This window comes from Thunnus albacares, chromosome 7 (assembly GCF_914725855.1).
Source record: "Thunnus albacares chromosome 7, fThuAlb1.1, whole genome shotgun sequence".
Lineage (NCBI taxonomy): Eukaryota > Metazoa > Chordata > Actinopteri > Scombriformes > Scombridae > Thunnus > Thunnus albacares.
This window is the reverse complement of record NC_058112.1, coordinates 14,939,153-14,958,824: the sequence shown is the minus strand read 5'-3', so window position 1 is coordinate 14,958,824 and position 19,672 is coordinate 14,939,153. Positions and strand designations below refer to the sequence as shown.

The 19,672-nt window shown below is 41.0% G+C and overlaps 3 protein-coding genes and 1 long non-coding RNA gene across 5 annotated transcripts in view; 2 read left to right on the top strand and 2 right to left on the bottom strand.

Moving 5' to 3' along the window:
* Nucleotides 1-1,812: 1,812 nt before the first annotated feature.
* Nucleotides 1,813-14,315, bottom strand: LOC122986252. The gene is made up of 2 exons (XR_006404270.1): nt 14,228-14,315; nt 1,813-2,194 (listed from the first exon to the last, which is right to left on the bottom strand). It is a non-coding gene; the product is annotated as an uncharacterized LOC122986252 (long non-coding RNA).
* LOC122986233 (microtubule-associated protein futsch-like) lies at nt 4,037-12,080 on the top strand. Of its 2 annotated transcripts, XM_044357391.1 has the most exons (3): nt 4,037-7,293; nt 7,726-9,303; nt 10,615-12,080. In XM_044357391.1, exons 1-3 carry the CDS (start codon nt 4,140-4,142, stop codon nt 11,322-11,324), a joined length of 5,442 nt encoding a protein of 1,813 aa, XP_044213326.1. In that variant the 5' UTR covers nt 4,037-4,139; the 3' UTR covers nt 11,325-12,080. The 2 variants fall into 2 exon arrangements, with proteins under 2 accessions (XP_044213326.1, XP_044213325.1); XM_044357390.1 differs by having other exon boundaries at nt 4,037-9,303.
* Nucleotides 13,979-18,722, top strand: fam185a (family with sequence similarity 185 member A). Its single transcript, XM_044357418.1, has 8 exons — nt 13,979-14,669; nt 15,353-15,462; nt 16,359-16,451; nt 16,659-16,797; nt 17,465-17,506; nt 17,605-17,700; nt 17,796-17,930; nt 18,069-18,722. Exons 1-8 carry the CDS (start codon nt 14,243-14,245, stop codon nt 18,179-18,181), a joined length of 1,155 nt encoding a protein of 384 aa, XP_044213353.1. The 5' UTR covers nt 13,979-14,242; the 3' UTR covers nt 18,182-18,722.
* The window catches only part of fbxl13 (F-box and leucine-rich repeat protein 13), a 19,381-nt gene continuing 17,508 nt past the window's right edge, over nt 17,800-19,672 (bottom strand). Inside the window, exon 22 of the mRNA XM_044357404.1 lies at nt 17,800-17,881. Coding sequence (XP_044213339.1) covers nt 17,865-17,881 — 17 coding nt within the window. The 3' untranslated portion in view covers nt 17,800-17,864. The remainder of the gene's footprint in view (nt 17,882-19,672) is intronic.

Sequence of the window (19,672 nt, the reverse complement as noted above, 5' to 3'; positions counted from 1 at the left end):
CAGTCCAAAGTCTCCCATAGGTGTTGGGTTGAGGTCTGGTGACTGTGAGGGCCATAGCATGTGATTCACATCATTTTCATACTCATTAAACTATTCAGTGACCCCTCGTGCCCATTGTCATTGATTTGCAGTGACCCTTCCCTCTAAGGGGACAAGTGGACCCAAAGCATGTCAGCAAAATTCTGCCCACAGCATAACAGAGCCACCAGATTCCCTGACTGTAGGGGTCAAGCATTCAGGCCTGTACCAGTTTTTCCTTTATTTGTGCTTTGAAAATACATATTTAAAAAAAAAAAATCAGTACGGAAACTGCCAGGCAACCAGTGTAAGGACTTTAAAATTATGGTGTAATGTGTTCTCTCCTTCTGGTCCTTGTCAGCACTCAGGCCGCAGAGTTCTGCATCAGCTGGAGCTGATTTATGACTTTTTTTTTTTTAGGTAAACCAGATAGGACAGCATTACAGTAGCCAAGCCTGCTCTATGCTATTATGTGTCTGATATGATTTTTCCACAAAAAAAGTTCAATTATCTCATTAAAATCCTCCATCTACAACTTCTCCCTCATTGAGTAATCCAGAATTAATTAATATGTTTTCAAAAGTTTAACTGAGGACACAATATGTAAAAAGTCCACACACACACACACACACACACACACACACACACACACACACACACATACACATACACATACACACACACACTCTTGTATAAGTTGTATATTGGACCACAATTGTCTCCAAGCTAGTTGTAATGTGACGAATCCTGCTCGTAGGCCCGCCCCTTAAACTCAGATTTAAGGTGAGCTCAGAGAAACTTTCCTCTTTCAGCAGAAGAATGTGAAAACAAACTCTGCACAAACATCATTCCGCACAGCGAAGCTCAAACATCCAAGTGAGGGAAAAACACGTAAAACATGTTTTTTGAGTGAAGGGGGACTTTAAGTAACATTTTCAATGCAGGACTTATTTGTAATGAAGTATTTTCACAGTGTTGTATTTCTACTTTTACTTCTGGATAAGAAAAACAAGCTCTGATTCCAATCTAATTACTTTTACCAGCCTCTGGAAGACTCTGCTAAATATTATTAAAGAATTGGTACAGACGAGAGAAAGGGCCAACAAACATATCGAGTATCGAGATGCACTCAGTCACACCTTTCTGTGCATTCACGTCTCATTCATCCAGTGTGTATTATGCATGGTTTCTATTAACCACAGCTGGGAAATACACAGAATGCACAGAATAATGTAAAAACCAAACGGCTGCACTTGAATGCCTTTGTGACAAAGGTCTGTGCAGACAGGTCACTGCAAGACACACTTGTCCCATTGGGCAGAAAGTGACAGCAGCAGATAACCTGTTCCCACGTTACGCCCGCTTTCCATATCCTTCATCAGGACAAGAATTCTTAAATATAAATCTCAAACAATGTCTTAATGAAGTCCAGGGTTTTGGAACAGAAACAATTTGTCCTGACGCTATCTGGTGTTGGCTAGCTGTAGGAAATCCAGCCCAGATGTGAGGAACATTTAGTTGTTTCATTTTTACGAATCACTATCAGTCGTTGTGCGATGAAAAACATTCTCACACATGGCAAAGGAATGTATCAGTTACTGAAGAATTAAGGAATTGGCAACAGGCAAATCATGTGGATATGAATGTGAATATGAGTGTGTGTGTGTGTGTGTGTGTGTGTGTGTGTGTGTGTGTGTGTGTGTGACAGAGAAAGGGGAGATGAGGAGTGATACTTTAATATTAAAGTGATACACACTGATCCACAGGATTGAGGCAGATAATGTATCATATGACTGTTTCGCTAGATGAATATGTTTATTTGTTCTCAGCATGCAAACAGTGAGTCAGACGAATATTATTGTCCAGGTAGGTTTAAACCTTCAGGCAGCCAGACTTAAGTGCAGACTACGACAGACATTGGGTTCACTCCAGTTCAGTTGGAAATGGGACACTTATGCACATAACAGACACGACCGACGACAGTGTCTCCTCTGCCCAAAGTGGATGGAGATGAAGTGGTCTGCCAGGAAGCGCAGGCAGCAAAGCTGGACTGATGGTCAGATGTTTGTTCTAGTCTGTACGGAAAAAACCAGCAGTGTTTACACAATCCAGGATAGAGAGTGGGCCAAGCCAGCTCACTGGGGGAATTCAAAACACTGTTTCCCAAGAGGGCACCCTGAGGAGAAAAAAAAAAGCTGTTGTCCATAAATGGGTAAAGCCAAGAGTGTGGGTATTATTGGGAATAATAAGTTCCTAGCTGTGCTCTGCAGCTGTAGAGAGCAGAACGAAGCCATTTAGATTAGCTGCTATCAAATGAATTGACCTTATTAACCTTAATCAACTGCATTAAAGCTGTAACGATTATCGTTTCTCATGCAGCCAGTGCATCAGGTTAGTCTTCTGTAGTGAAGCAGCAAGTGTCTGAGATTTAGGTTTGGCTGTGTTGGTAAGATGTGTCTCTATGATAATCAATCAATACGGCCTAGTGTTCAGACAGAAGTCTCTTGAGAGTGTAAACATTTCTCTCACACTATTTCCCAGAGTAAGTGTTGAAGCACTGAAGTGATTGTGAAAGGTCAAAGGATACTCCTGGCTTTTATCCTGCCAACAGCTGTCAAATGTCAAATGAGCTCATAAGCTGCATCAGCATAGAAGGAGGATGGGTTCGGATTGAAATGTCAAGTCATATTTAGTGCAGCAGGTTTAGATAGATAACTACCACCTTTATATGACTTTGCAAGATGCCATCTCTCTAGACGTAACTATGAACTTACAGGTAAATTCTGTTCTATATAAAACCTTTTTCTTTCGTCTGAACTAATTTTTCACTTCTAACCTGATGCTTCCCACAGTCCTCCTGCAAAACAAATGGTTTCCTTTGTCATTATTAAAGGACAGCTGAGAAATCTCTCCAGCTTAGTTGAGTCAGAACAAACCAGCCAGAACAAACTGCACAAGGGTCAAGTTTCACTACTGTCTAAAAATAAGAAAATTTAAGTGGTCTAACAAGCATTAACATGGACAAATTTCTGACACATCAAAAAAAAAGCATTGCATGCTATCACTCATATCCTGTGGTGGGACTGACATTTACACGCCGGGTCTGAGAAACTACAGCCTCATTATCTAAACTCCCTGCCAAGCAGATGCCTCATTTAGTTCATGTGACTGTGTTTTCTCTCTTTCTTTTTTTTCGTACTTATATGTAGACATGATGAATTAGCTTAGATGAACCTACAGTCTGTGTGCAGTGAGCTTCGCTTCTCCACCCAGCGATTGCCTCACCAATTCCCGACACTTGTTGCAGATTAGTACTGTCCGAATAAAGTCAATAGTACATGAGAAATGTCTTTCCCCTGGCATAGTGTTTGAATCAAGCAGCCCTCTTGGATAAATCCGACATTCCTGACTTTCATTACTCAGGAGCTGAACTAAACCACACAGCTTACAGTAAAATGAAATATGTCCTTACAAATCTACAACAAACCCCTGGCTCCAGCCCAGGAGCCAGTATTTTCCTTCAAATACATATTTTGACCTGTTGCATCTGTCACTCACATGTTTGTGCACCCACTGAGAGGAAGCTTGGGACGCGCCTGCCAATGCAACTGTGACACACATGCATATTCAAGGCCCTGATACACTTATTATTACAGCATGGAGGGAGAATGCATTGCAAATGGTCTTCATTAGGTGATGTGATTACAGTGAGGACAAAATGGAATGTAACAACAGGATTACAATAAGACACACACTTTCTGAATCTCTACTTTGGTTACGGCTAATTCTGCTTATGTTATGAAGTAGAAATATTTTACTATTTCCTCACGCTTTCTGATCCTCATCCACTATCTCATACAGACCATCTACTGTGACTACATCCACATAATCCTTTTCTCCCTCTCCCAGTTTTTTTTCACCTGTCTCCCTCTCAAAGCTTCTTGCTCTCCACTTCTCTCGCAGACTCACTTTCCACTGAAGAGCACCATCACTTCCCCCTCCCTTCTTTTCTCCCTCCCAACTTACCTCCTCCTCTCACTGTCACTGCACTTCACAAATTGAGGTGGGTCTATTTTACAATCGCCCCCTCCTCTCCCATTACTCTTCACTCTCAGGACGCGATGAGGTTAACAGCACTGTGCATATGTGGGACCCTGCTGGCCTTCTTGAACCTCTCTTGGACCACAGCGGACGCTGGTGAAGGAGTCCTCCTGGGGGATAAAGGATTTGGGCCCTGCGCTGCAACTCTGAGACCTGCTGTGCCGTGCAGACCGGGGCAGGATGAGAGCACGTGCCCCTACCTATTCAATCTGCCGCCGCTGACTGTCCATTTGCCAAAGCAACTAAGAGAGCTGGAGAAGATCATGAAGGATCTGCAAAAGCTGAAGGATAATGTGGACCAACTGAGGAAGATGTGTGCAGATTGTAAAGTAAGCCAAAGTGAGAGAGCGTGTGGGAGACAAGGAGAGAGAGAGTATGAAATGCTGATTGAGGGCAAGCATGAACATAAGGATGAGAGGAGCTGGATGAATGAGAGAAATCCTGAGAGAATACAAGAGAATGACAGAGATTTAAAAAAAGAGTGTGGGATGGACAGGGTTAAAGCGGAAAAGACTATGGAGGGAGACGGTGACTCTGACTTAGAAAAAAGAACGACTTTGGAAGAGAAAGAGAGAGAGAAATGGGGAGCAGAAAGAGAGAGCGATAAAGGACCCACAAAAGAAAATGAGAAAAAAAAAACTCTAAAAGAAGCGGCAGAAAAAGATGGAAAAACTCAGGCAGAGGGGGCAAAAGGAGAGGACAACAAAGAGCCAGACAGAGATAAAGGAAAAGGTGGAAAAGGGAATTCAAAGGGAGATCAAGAGGATAACTTGGAGAATGGAAAAGAGAGGAAGATTACAACTAATGTAAAAAGTAAGCAGAAAACAGAAGAAAGTGACCATCACATTTGGCGAGATAAAACAAAGGCAACAGAGAAAAAGACCCGAACTGAAGAAGACAGGGGCCATGATCGAATAAAGATGTCAGGGGACCATGATGGGCATACAAATAGGGAGCAAGAGCAGCACAGGGAGGAGAGGAAAAAGGAAATGGAAAAGAGAATAAAAGCGGAGCGAAATAATGAGAAACCAAAGCAGACTGAAAGCATCGGCCGTGCAGAAAAAGAGGGGACTATAAAAGAGGGCGAGGTGGAGGAGGACAGGGAGAAGGGAAAGGAGATCAGAACAGAAGAAGAAAAAACAGTCCAGAGTGTTCAGAGAGACAGTGATGGAGAATCAGCATCTATCAAAGCAATCAAGGGCACAGACTTTGTTTCAATCAGTCCGACTCCTCGATCTATCATTAGCTTAACTCAAAGGCCTGACTCCATGGACTCAGACGAAGCTATAACCATAACGTCATCTCTTCCATCTCCTCCTTTGACCAGTTCCACTTCGCATTTTATCACAGATTTCAATGAAGAGACGACAATAACTGCTTATAGAATACCATCCTCAAACACAGACCTTTGGACAGCTGGTATTGCTAAACACCATGACGCAGAGTCTGCCTTTAGGACCAGCAGGCCAGCAGCAACAGCCACAAAGATACCTAGTGGTGGTGCTAGCTCTCAGAATGAAGTAAGCTCAACTACAGCAACTTCAACCACTGCTAATCCTCATCAGAACTTACACACAACTACATTCCCTGGAGCTGCAGATCGCAGCCGTTGGCCATCCAAAAAGAATATCAGCTCAAACACTAAGACTGTCGTCAAACCTCTACCAGGCCGATCACCAAAGCCTGGCGAAAAACATAAAACTGGAGTTAAGCCTGTAGCAGACCAAAAGCAAAAAAGTTCAAAGTATGACCGTAAACTGGACCAAGCCCCTTTGCCTGACAGAAAAACAAAACATGACCAAAAGCATAAACCTTCTCCGCATAAACCCACACCTGACCAGACATCTAAACCTGGCAAAGACTCTAAACAAGTCCAGGTTTCGAAACCTGACCAAAGATCTGATAGTTTACCCACTGATCCACCACCTAAACATGGTCAAGACAGGACAGCTAATCAAAATCTGGAAAACGACCAAAAACCCAAACGTGTTCAAGACAGGACAAATGATCAAAATCTGGAGAACAATCCAGAATCAAAACATAGTCAAGACAGGACAACTGATCAAAATCTGGAAAACAACCAACAACCCCAACGTGTCCAAGACAGAACAACTGATCAAAATCTAGAAAATGACCAAAAACCCAAACGAGTCCAAGACAGGACAACTGATCAAAATCTGGAAAACGACCAAAAACCCAAACATGATCAAGACAGGACATCTAATCAAAATCTGGAAAACAACCAAAAACTCAAACGTGTTCAAGACAGGACAACTGATCAATATCTGGAAAACAACCAAAAACCCAAACGTGTCCAAGACAGGACACCTGATCAAAATCTGGAAAACGACCAAAAACCTAAACATATTCAAGACAGGACAACTGATCAAAATCTGGAAAATGACCAAAAACCCAAACGTATTCAAGACAGGACAACTGATCACAATCTGGAAAATGACCAAAAACCCAAACATGTTCAAGACAGGACAACTGATCAAAATCTGGAAAATGACCAAAAACCTAAACATATTCAAGACAGGACAACTGATCAAAATCTGGAAAATGACCAAAACCCCAAACATGTCCAAGACAGGACAACTGATCAAAATCTGGAAAACAACCAAAAACCTGCACATGTTCAAGACAGGACAACTGATCAAAATCTGGAAAATGACAAAAAATCCAAACATGTCCAAGACAGGACGACTGATCACAATCTGGAAAACGACCAGCAACCCAAACGTATTCCAGACAGGACAACTGATCAAAATCTGGAAAACGACCAAAAACCTAAACATATTCAAGACAGGACAACTGATCAAAATCTGGAAAATGACCAAAAACCCAAACGTGTTCAAGACAGGACAACTGATCAATATCTGGAAAATGACCAAAAACCCAAACTTGATGAAGACAGGACAACTAATCAAAATCTGGAAAACGACCAAAAACCCACACGTGTTCAAGACAGGACAACTGATCAAAATCTGGAAAACAACCAACAACCCAAACGTGTTCAAGACAGGACAACTGATCAAAATCTGGAAAACGACCAAAAACCTAAACATATTCAAGACAGGACAACTGATCAAAATCTGGAAAATCACCAAAAACCCAAACGTGTTCAAGACAGGACAACTGTTCAAAATCTGGAAAACGACCAAAAACCCAAACATGATCAAGACAGGACAACTGATCAAAATCTGGAAAATGACCAAAAACCCAAACGTGTTCAAGACAGGACAACTGATCAAAATCTGGAAAATGACCAAAAACTCAAACGTGTCCAAGACAGGACAACTGATCAATATCTGGAAAACGACCAAAAACCCAAACTTGATCAAGACAGGACAACTGATCAATATCTGGAAAACGACCAAAAACCCAAACTTGATCAAGACAGGACAACTGATCAAAATCTGGAAAAAAATCAAATACCAAAACATGTTCAAGACAGGACAACTGATCAAAATCTGGAAACCGATCAAAAACTCAAACGTGTCCAAGACAGGACAACTGATCAAAATCTGGAAAATGACCAAAAACCCAAACGTGTTCAAGACAGGACAATTGATCAAAATCTGGAAAACGACCAAAAACCCAAACATGTTCAAGACAGGACAACTGATCAAAATCTGGAAAACAATCAAATAACTGATCAAAGCCAGTTACCGATCCAAAAGCAAAATGGTCATCAAAAACCAAATCCTCCTGTTCAGAGACCTCCATCTGATCAAAGACCTGCAACTGTCAACACAACCAGCTCTGACAAAGAGCCTGAATCTGATGAAATCTCAGTATTTAATCAAAACTCCAAACCTAAGAAAAAACCTTTTCATCCTTTTAAAACCAACAAGACTGACCAAGAACAAAAACCTGACATTAAGTCGAGAAGCGAAGAAAAAACAAAACCTGATCAAAGGTCTATATCAAACCAAGATTTCACACCTGTTCAAGAGCCTGAATCTGGAAGAAGTCAAACAATTAGCCATACGACAAAACCTAACCAAAAGTCTGTGACTGAATTAATGGAACATTTTGATCAAAAGCCATCAAATAAACCCAAATCTATCCAAGACTCAACGCCTGGACAAAAGCTTACACCTGATCGTGATAACACACTCGCTGATCAAAAGCCTGAATCCAGCAAGAAAATCCCTAAAATTAACCAAAAGCCTAAACCTGGCCAACTGCCCAATTTTAACCAAAACCCCCCAAAGCTTGTGACAGGCCAGAAGACTAAACCGAATGTGAAGCCTAAACCAAACCAAACACCGCAAACCAATAATGGGCTAAAAGTTCCTCGGCCTGCCCAAATACCTAATCTCAGCCTCAAATCTGTATCTGATCAAATCCCTGGCACAGAATCCAACAAAACATCCAAACGATGGCCTCCTCCCAGACACAGACCACCAACCACACCTACACTCCAGCCAGGAGCAACACCTGCTCAAAGACCAAAACAAGCAGTGCAACCAAAGCCAAGCCCAAAGACCAAAACACACGTTGATCCTCCTCAAATCAGCACGACTACCATAGACATCATCCAAGACTCTCACACTGACATGCTACCTACTTCTCGGCCTGTAACAGCTGAAGTGAGTCACTCCCCAGGGGAGACAGAGTTCAGTCCCAGCACGATGAAAACTATAAGTCTGGATCCCAAGACCTCTAACAGCCTGGAAGCTGGTCCCTTCCCTCGCCTTCACGCTCTCCCTGAAGGCTTCACAATGAGCCCAAACAGCAGGATCACGTCTGATCTGAGGCCACAAACAGCCGGTCAACTATCACCGATCCCAATGACAACAAGACCAAACAAAGTCATCCATGGGATCCTCCCAAGTGTTATGCCTAGCGCCAGTCCAGGATCCACAAAGCCAAATCCAGCTTCTAATGGTGACTCCAGCTTACGAGCTAAGATACTTCACAATGTGGAGGAAGTCCCTTCCCCCAGTGCTCAGCCCATCTCCATAGTAAGCTCTAACATCAGGTCAACAACCCTGGCCACCTCTGGCCCCGAGGCACCGCTTGCTGAGTCCTCCACATCCAGTGCACGTGAGCTGCGTGTCAAAATCAATCAGGTGGCTGCTTTCCCCAGTAACAGCCTGAGTCAGAATGGAAGACCATCAGACAGGGAGTACAACCAGGGAGGCAGCAAACCCCCAACGCTGATACCATCTGAAGGCAAGACATATTGTTTTACACTGTCACAGTGTCTGAACAATGTATGCATGCTCTACCATTAGCTTACACTTCAACTACACACTAACTGCATGCAGGGATTGTGGTTATTATTACTGACAGAGCTTGCAGTAGCAGTAAATATTAATGATTTGCATCCCCATGTGCCATAATTGAATCAGTCAACTCAAAGAAATGTTGTAATATTCACCAAACAAAAGGAAAATACAAAAAAGGAAGAGAGAAGCCACATGCAACTTCACCAATAAAAAAATCTTTGAAATTTTCAACCAACCATGTAAAAATGATGACATTAGATCACAAGCATTAGGCTGAGAAAACTTAAACAAATGGTTGCACATTAGTATTTGAGTGCATATAATTGTGTTACTCATAAAGCAAATTGGTATGACCTAAGCTAAAAGCCTTTTTAGTAAGAGGACCACACAGTAAGCACTAAACAAATAAAAAATGATAATGTAGTTATGTGGTATGAGATCATTTGTCACCATACATCGCGGCTATTATTTGTCAAGGGTGTAATTTGCATATGTGTGTAAAATGTATGTGCATCAGTGTGAGCATGGTGATTATGGATAGAAAACCACAAGTATGCCAAGACTAACAGCTTTGAAACATCCTGCAGCAGAGTGTGACTCACACTGAGCAATTAATTTGACATCAGTCTTATAGATTCTTCAGTTTAACACTTTAACGTTCAAACATTGCATGTTTATAAAATCAAGAACTAACAGCCTGCAGTGCACAGGTGAAGGTCTCAAATTACTGCATATGTCTTTACATTACTTTAAGTCCCCCTATATAGCAGTTATAAGCAGTATAAACAGTTAATAAATGGCTTATGACACACAATAATGAAGTTGTACGCATATATAAGTGTTTATTCATGTATTTGTCTACTACAAACCATTTATTAAATGTTTATATTCTGCTTACTAGGGGGACTTAAAGTAAAGTGTTACTTGTCTCATATATCAGAAAAAAATACTGATAAAACATAATAATTTTAAAGTTTCTGCATTTCTTGCATTGATCTCTCAAATTCAGCTTGTGTGGAGGTTGACCTTAAAAGACTTTAAAGACACTTTTTTATGGTGGAAAAGTGGGCCTAGTTTTGCACTGACCTCTGTTGCACATGTGACCTCACTCAAAACATTTCAGGGCTACATCCCAGCTGTTAGATGATCACCTGCAGGCAGGATTTTAGATCACTCTCTAAGTCCCAGTTTGCTTTTGAAAAAATAATCATGATTCTTTATCATTTCTTCCTGATCACATTTTCCTTATCTACAGTTACCATGGCGAGGAGAGACTGCTCTGACCTGTTTCTGTTGGGGGAGACTGAAAGTGGAGTCTACCTGGTGACTCCAGAACACCACGGCAGAAGCTTCTGGGTGTTCTGTGACATGGATAGGAATGGTGGAGGATGGACCGTGCTGCAGCGCCGTCAAGACGGCAGCGTGAGCTTCAATCGCACTTGGGCAGAGTACCGAGCAGGCTTCGGTGAGCTGAACGGAGGGGAGTTTTGGCTGGGCAACGACATGATCCACCTGCTGACCCGGGAACGGGACATGATGCTGTTTGTGGAGCTGGAGGACTTTGACGGGGTGATGGAGTATGCAATGTATGACCAGTTCAAGGTGGCAAGTGAACGGATGCGCTACAGGCTGACAGTAAGAGGTTACTCTGGCACTGCAGGTGATTCACTTCGCTACGGCAGAGGTTATGATCACAACAACAGGTGGTTCACCACCCCGGACAGGGACCATGACCGCTATCCATCTGGGAACTGCGGGGCCTACTACAGCTCCGGCTGGTGGTTTGATGCATGCATGGCTGCAAACCTCAACGGGAGATACTATGTGGGAAGTTACAAAGGAATCCGGGATGGGATTTACTGGGGGACGTGGCACAACATATCGACAGAGTATTACCCTACCAATGACAGACAGTCTTTTAAAAATGTCAGGATGATGATAAGACCAAAGGGCTTCACACCCTGAGTGGGTGTGAGTCTCGGGCAGGGCGTGTTTGAAAAGAAAATAAACAAAAAAAGATGTAACTGCTAACCACACCCATAAGCTCCTAAAATGCTCCATGCAGTATTTAATATTCAGTATTTAATAAAACCTATTATACTTTAACACTTACACACTATTTTTTGTGATCAACGGTTTATTAAAGTTCAAGTTATGTATTGACGACTAGCAACAAAACATTACATTACTAGTACACATAACATTTATGACACAGAACAAAACAGGACTAATGGCAGCACCGAGCCCCCAGTTAGATCTCCATATAGTACACCGGGGAATGTGTGTTCTGATGTCAAAAATAGATAAATACATAAAAACAAAAGGGGGGAAAGGTCAAAAAGTCACATGTGGAGGAGCAGTTACTTTCTGTACACTGTTAACACAATGCTGCCGCCTTGTGGTGGGATGTGATTCTGAGATACTATTTTGTTTACAGGAGGATGTGACAATAATAAGGATGTACATAGTACTTATAAAGGTTATTCGTTAATTACAAATTGTCTTTTCATAGTCTTTTAATATTAATATGTCATTATAACACTTATGTCGAGAGTGGAATTTGTTTGTTGACCAGAGAGGGAAATCCTCTTGTGAGGAGTTATTTTTCTATCAGTGAAGATCACAGAGATGATTTTTTAAATTACAGTACTGGAAGTTGATGTTGGATTGGAGAGTTTAATAATTAAGATTGTTTTGTGAAAATAAATAAAATGTGCTACATAAAAGCTTTGGATTACTTTCCTTTTTTCTGCTGACATTTGCTGCCAACTAAAGTACTAAATAACCAATAAATTCAAAAACTGTGTGTTGTATTTATTGTACTGTGTATTCAGTTCCATCAATATTATTATTATTTTTAAAAAGGCAACATGGCCTCTCAGTAATCAGCCCCATGCAGGAGACTAAATGTTTCAAGACTCAAACTCCCTACACCCTATGCAGAGAGAATTACGTCGCTTTTGAATAGCTAACCTCGTCTGCTGATTGGACAAAACCACAAGAGGGGCGGTGCGATGTTTACACAAGATCGTACATCCGGTGTGTCAAGTTCCTCAGAGTGACGCAGAATAAGGCCGGAAGCACGTGACTTTGCCCTCAATATAAAAGCATAAAATCCCATGTTAAAGGATGGGGTGTTAGAACTGTGTCTGGTAGTGTTTGTGGGCCTTTATTTCCATCCAAAAGAGTAACAAGTGTTAAATAGATCATCCAGAGTCCTGTTGAGAGGTTTGCTGTAGCAGAGTGGTTTTATTTTTGTATACCAGTTTACACAGAGCGGGTCTTACACAGTAAACTGACTGAGAGGAATGACAGGGAGGCACATTTATCATTTATACAGTGATCAGACAGCATGCAAATACAGCTGTGATCACACCAGAGGGGCAGGAAGCTGTTCCCAGATGTTACTTGATTAATACTAGGCGAACAATTTTCACAGGTGGATTCAAATATTTGGATCAAAAGCATGGGGATATAACAAAGAATGGTTTACTATGAAGTCTGTATATACAGACATAAGTCTGTAGGCTTCATCACAAGCAAGAGCACTCCTCAATACTTGAAGTGTTTTTTGTGACAGGCTGGATTACTAACTGGGCAGAACACCAGGACCCTGAAAGCTCCAGACTGGATGTGTACTACACAGTTTGTGTTAATGTAACTGAAAAGTTGTTTGGAAATACGTACCACTAAAACACAATATCAGCTAGCATAAGGGCCATAAGGTGAGTTCTGTTTTATTTCCTAATCTTGAGATCCTGTTTTGAAGAGGGTCAGTGTGTCAAAATATAGAAATTCGTTATTTCAGTCCTTGGCTTACATTAGCTAATTTCTAAGTTAATTTGTGTTTACCATCTGTGGCTGGATTGTGTTCCAGCATAGAAAAACTGTAAACACTGCACAGAGGAGAGAAATGTGAGGGTTAACTGGGGCGAACTGCAGCTCATTTTTGCCCCAAGCAGGATAATCTGGCCATAATGATGTGTGTACTTTTCTCCCTCTCTTTCACTGTGTGTGTAAAGTTTCTACAAAACTAGAAACTAAACCAAGGCTATGGAGGTTCAGGTTGAGCTCAAAAGGAATTATTTTATTTTTACGATAGCAGGGGACATCAGATAGCAGGGATAACATTCTGTTATATTTGTGAAAGAAATAATTGGTTACATTACACTGCTCACAATTTCACAGGGTGTGGTGTGTGTGTTTCTGTCTTAGATTGTGTGAGTGACCTTTATTTAACCTCCTCATATTTTCCCCACCTTGTTTATAATATCCCTTTTATTATTTCATATCAGAGCAACAACAAATACTAACATTGAAGCTTAAATTTTAAAACATAACCAGGTGCCCATGGTGAGGAACATAGATCTTTCTTATCCTATGTTTTCGACAAAAATATGTGTAATATCTGGAGTTTATATCAAATAAACACAAATTAGCAAAAAGAAAAAGTCTTATGTAAAAGGTGTTGATTCCTAAGGCCAGAGAGAGGTCAAGTCAGTCGACTGACCACGAATAATGCTCATTTTATTGATTTGTTGTGAATTGTAAATGTTTATTCTAGACAACCTTTTATTTATTTAACCTTTTTTCGTATTTCACACCTTATTTATAATATCCCCTTTGTATTTTCTATTAGAGCAGTTAGTAACAACGTTGAAGAACAGGCCTACATATTTTTAGTCAGTTTGTTGTGACTGTTAAACGACGCTTTCAGTCTGAAAACTGACCGGAAGTGTTGTTCTTTCGGTTCGACAGAAGCTTGACAGTGTTATGAAAACGCATGTTGACTGAATGGCAGCTTCAGTAGATTGTGTGGGTCAGCAGCTTTTACAGAGTCAGTGTGCGGTGTGAATGAGCTCGTTTACCGTGAGGTGACAGAGATGTTTTGGAGCTCGGCGGGTCAGCGGACATGTGTGGGACTCCTCCGCTCCTGGTGCCTGACGGTCAGTCCCGGGACTCTCGCAGCCCCGCGATGCCTCTCCGTCTCTTCCTGCGTGAAATCTGCGGTGACCCCAACACACGAAGAGGGGAAGAAGCAGCCGCTGAAACAGTGGGCTCTGGACGTGAGCCCCTTCAGCACGGTGCGGGCACAGCTGGGCTGCAGCATCTCCATCCGCCCGCTGGACCCGCATGCCTTCCCTGAGGCCGACCGAGCCTTCGTCACGGTACACGGAGCCGGTGCCGAGCAGGAGGTCAGCCTGGATCACCTGCACGTCCTCTACGACGACCAGAGCCAAGAGCTGCTCATCTCTGCTGAGCAGGTGAACAGCAGCCTGTCGATTGATCTGACCGCACCAATTAAAAGTAGTGAGTATCTCCTATGAAATAATAAAGATCCCCTTCACATATGTTAAGACATAAAAAAAATACTCTGCTTGGAACAACAATGTGTGTCTGATATTGTTTTTACAGAAAAAAAAAATATAATTGCAACTTAAAAATCCTTAAAATGGCATCTCCTCCTTTTCCCTCATTAAAAATTTCATAATTAATAAATATGCAAATATATTTCATCTTAAAAGTTTAACTGCTGGACACAAGATGTCTCCTACTTTACTGTAAAGTCCATTATCAGTGTCTGTGTACCGGAGGCTTCAAGTTTCCACATCAAACTTGTGTAAGTTGAGTATTGGACCAGGATTGGCTCCAAACTATTTGTATTGTCACAAATCATGCTCGCCCTTAAAATCAGATTTTTAATAAGCACAGAGAAACTTTCTACTTTCAGCAGATTCATGTGAAAACAGCCTTCTAGTGTCAAAGTCTGCACATACATAATTCTGCACGGTGAAACTCAAACATCCAACTGTATGAACAAGAAGAGAAACAAATTTTTGAGTGGAGGGGAACTTTAACTAAACAGCCGCAGACAGATAGTGTTGATCAATGACGACCGATAAGCAGCAGCAGCAGCAGCAGCTGTAATGACAACAACTGCATTGACTTTTCATGCCCTCGCATCACTTCAGTATGTGTGTTTTGTCTGTCAGATCTCTTCATTACCACTCAAGGAAAAGGCGAAGTGCAAGTGAAGAAAATGGAGTGCGATATCTGCAAGGTGCAGACGGAGAAAGGCAACTGTTTGCTGCACTCTGTCAGGGTAGGTGACAACATTAACTAATGTTTATTGCAGAAAACACACTGAAAAGAAGTGGAGATGCACTCATGTGTTGTCATTATTATGGTAACTTGTTGGCTGATATTATCTTTAATAAGCAACAAACTGTTGATTTCATAATTTCGTATTGCAGATATTTGAATGATTGTGGAAGTTGAATTCTTTTTCTTCCTCACTTCATACAATTATCAAATTAGCCTCAAAATCAGATACTGTGTCTTATATTAGACAAGTCGGAAAAGCTCCACCAGCTACATTTGTACTGATACTCTATACGCTATTTGAGTCTTGACTGGCCGGCATGATATACAGGACTGTGCAAAAGTTTTAAGCACTTAAGATGTTTAGATTCTTATCAAATATGCAATACCACCATCATCAAGTTGGTCCGGGATCACATGAAGAAACAGAAGCAACTGAGATGCCTAAATCCACAGAACCAAGAACTGTGACAAGTTTTCTAAGATGCAGGAACAAACAACCTGACGAATACTGAGGAGAGATGGTGCTGTTTTACAGGCAAAGTGTGCTCACACCAAACATTGATTTTATTTAGGTTTCTTCTGTTTATTAAACTTTGTATCAAGTTAGTTGGTGAATAAGAACTATTCACTGCATTATTTTGCTCACCCACTAACTTTACTTTTAGTGTCTAAAACTTTTGCACAGTTCTGTATGTGTGCTTCGACATGAGCATATGTCATAAGAAATGAAGCTACAAACAGTCCACAACTAAATAAACTAATTCAAGTTGACATTAAATTACCCTGTAGACTGTTGTTGTAGGATTGAAGATGCTCATCATCCAGAGAGGACTCATGAGTAAGAGGGACGTGTTTCAGGCTGACATTTTCTCACTCTTGTTTGTTGTATCTTAGGGTCATCACGTTGAGGTTCAGTCCCGTGGAGGACATGTTACAGGTGTGGGCACTATCCATGGCAACGTGGACATCAGCACATGTGGAGACAGTGTAAGGAAGGATGGTGTTATCGTTTCGTACACTCAGCAGACATTAGGGGGCAGCAGCAGCCTGAAAACAGGATTTATTTACACTCATTTTTTCAGTATTGAGTCTTATGTCATGACTGGAAAAAGTTTGAATAATTTATTGGTTATTTGCATACATACATCACCTGTCTGCAGCCCTGTGCTGTGATCAGTTTGTTTGTGTTTGCAGGCAGTGGATGTCAAGAAGCTGCAGGGCACCAAGATGAATGTTTCAACAGAACATGGTCCTCTGAGGGTTAAAGCCATCTATGCAGAGTCCAGCTGCATCTCCTCGTGCTCTGGCAAAGTAGAACTGGGGCATGTACACGGTGAGTAAACAGCAACATCTGTTTATCCGCATATATACAGTTGGCTTGGTTAGTACGGCAGCCAATCTCAAGTGTAGAGAGGAGCAAAATCTATGTTTTATTACATTTATTTGGCTTTTGTCCAGCTCTAGTACAGGTGGTGGTGTTAAAACTCTGCAGCCAGTATAGATCAACCCTGCCTGTGGGTCCCAAAATTTTCAAAAACCACATTACTGTAGCTTGGTTTTTAAAACAGGATACAAATAGGGTACGTAGGGGATCCCTGTTCCGATCAAAACAGTTGATTTATGTGCAATGTGGTTGTAGTTAATCACAAATTATGTACTTATTTGTTTTGGCAGCAGCCATAAAATGGGTAAGTTGTAAAAAACACTAATTCTTGGAGGCAGATTGGAGGACTGAGGGCACTTTAATGAGAAGTGAAGAGAAAAATATGCGTCATCCTTGTAGAATTTTAATTTATTCCTGATACAGATGAGCTTTCATCATAGAATACATGGAAACAATTATCTTGTTAACTTCAGTGATGCATAGCCTATGATGAAAGTGTTTCCCCTGTCAAGTAGTCTTTTAAATATCTAGTAATCTGCCTGTTGGTGGCTGAAGATAAACTGACCAATATAGTCATGTTAGTTGGCACTGACCTTGTGTTTTTATTGGATAAAAGGTAACGCCACTGTGAAGAACGTATCTGGAGATACAGTTATAGGTAAGTAAGCTGATCCTCAGATTGCATAATGAATTACGTATGGTATCTGTCAGCAGCTGGTCAGAGCAAAACATCCAAGGCTTGCTGTGCTTTTGCAGATGGTTCAAATAGTTTCCTGAAGGTTTCCTCTCACAGCGGAGGCATAGATGTGTATGTGGGAGACGGTGGCAGTGCTGAACTCCACAGCCAGGAGGGTAAACACATAGTATAAGAACAATATTCACCTGTCTCTATCTTTTGAATCATCTTCCTTTTCTTAGTCTATCCCTCATTCTTCTGCCTTGCATAGGAGCCGTGTGTGTGCGCGTCCCCTCCTCGTTAAGAGCAGGGGTGGAGCTCTGTGGTGTATCGGTGGATGTCAGCCCAGAGGTTGTTCTGCATGGAGTAGAAAACAACAAAACTGAAGGCCAAACCACAGTTACTGGTAAGCCATTAGGTTTTATTACATCACACTTCATGGTACAGTCAATAAACAAAACCCTCCATGAAGTAAATCAACACAGAACATATTCTGCCTGTTTCCTGTATTTCTCTCATTTCCCGTGTTCTCTGTCTGTCTCAGGCTACATGAACGGAGAATCTCCAGCAGACCAGTGGGTTAAAGTTCAGGCAGACAGAGGCTCTGTCCGCCTGAGGACGCAAAGCTGGTTTGAGTCCCTGAAGCTGAGAAGCTGAATGGCGAGATTTATGCCACATCACCGCACTGAGGCTTTACTCTGACACCGGATGCATCTTTACGTTGCCTAAGTATTTAAAATTCTGTACTCAGGTTATGCTGTACTTTCAATGAGGAAAGTCTGTATCATCTATAAGTATTGAACAATTATTCTATGTTAATATTCTGTACATACATTGAGTCTAGGAAACATACTGTGTAACTGCAAACCGGTGTTGGTTTGTACTGAGCTGTCAAATGGTTATGAGTGCTAATTAGAAACAGCTTGTTCATATTTTTGTATGTTTACTATCCAGTGATTGTATGTTATGTCGGTATGTAAATACTATAAAAACTATTATTGACTACTATAAGACTACTATTATAAGTCTTAACTGTGACAATAGTGTGGAAACTGTTCAGTCAGATAATTCTTATACCTGCATGTCATCAAAATCATAGTTACAAAATGACAAAGTCATTCTATAAATCATGCCTGTTCACTTTTAATGACCAGGCTATAATTAATGAATGTTACTAATGAAGAAATGCTTATCTTGACATGTAATATTAATATTTTCCAACATCTCCCATAATCCCCTTTGCATATTCAAAAGGTGCTTCATATCATTGCCCCAAATGAGCTGCGAAACTGTACAGGATCCCTCACTTGTTTCCACTGATGAGCTTCATTTCACCAGAGCGTGAAGCAGAAAGTGTGTGCGTGTCTCGCTGGGTTTTCTTAGAGAGTATTAACTGTTTAGGTCCTGCATTATACACATCCACACACTGTAAGAACGTCAGTATAAAATAAAATGAGGGGTAATGCAGTTAGAAAGCGTTCAGTTAAAGGATAAATCAAGATTTTCACATAAAATAATACAGATTTTTAATGTAAAGAGCATAAATAAACATATTTCTAAAGGAAAAAGACAGACACTGCATAGACAAACCAGTGTTAACAACAAAATGTAGAAATTTAAAAACCGTTACAATCAGTTAAAACAAGTTCTAAAATCAGACTGATGAACTGGTTGAGTCATACCAGAGAATACAAATATAAAGTGATTTGTACTTCTGTGTATACAGAAGTTAAAAGTTTCCTAAACAAATAGACACTGATGATGGTTATGTCTTAATGCTTAAGTGTTTGAAGATGGCCAGTCAACTTCTGTATCCACACAGTGGCGTGTTATTGCTGTCACTGGCGATTAATAATTTGTGCTGAGTTATAGACAGATTGTATCTCTGTAATCCAAAACAGTTTTCTTGAAGGAAGGAATAGTGAAGCAGCTCTTATTTCTGTTCCAAGGTATTCATACTCAAGAATTCTCTCTATAGGAGTACTTTCTATGAATATACTGTATGTAAAGGCTGGAATTTGAGCACTTTGCTATTTTAAACAACATCCAGTAATTTACAATGCAGAAGTTGCATTTAAAGAGTGTTAAATCAGAGTTGCGCACTTTGGAATATGTGGAAACAAACTGTTGTCTGCATACAAAAGTCAG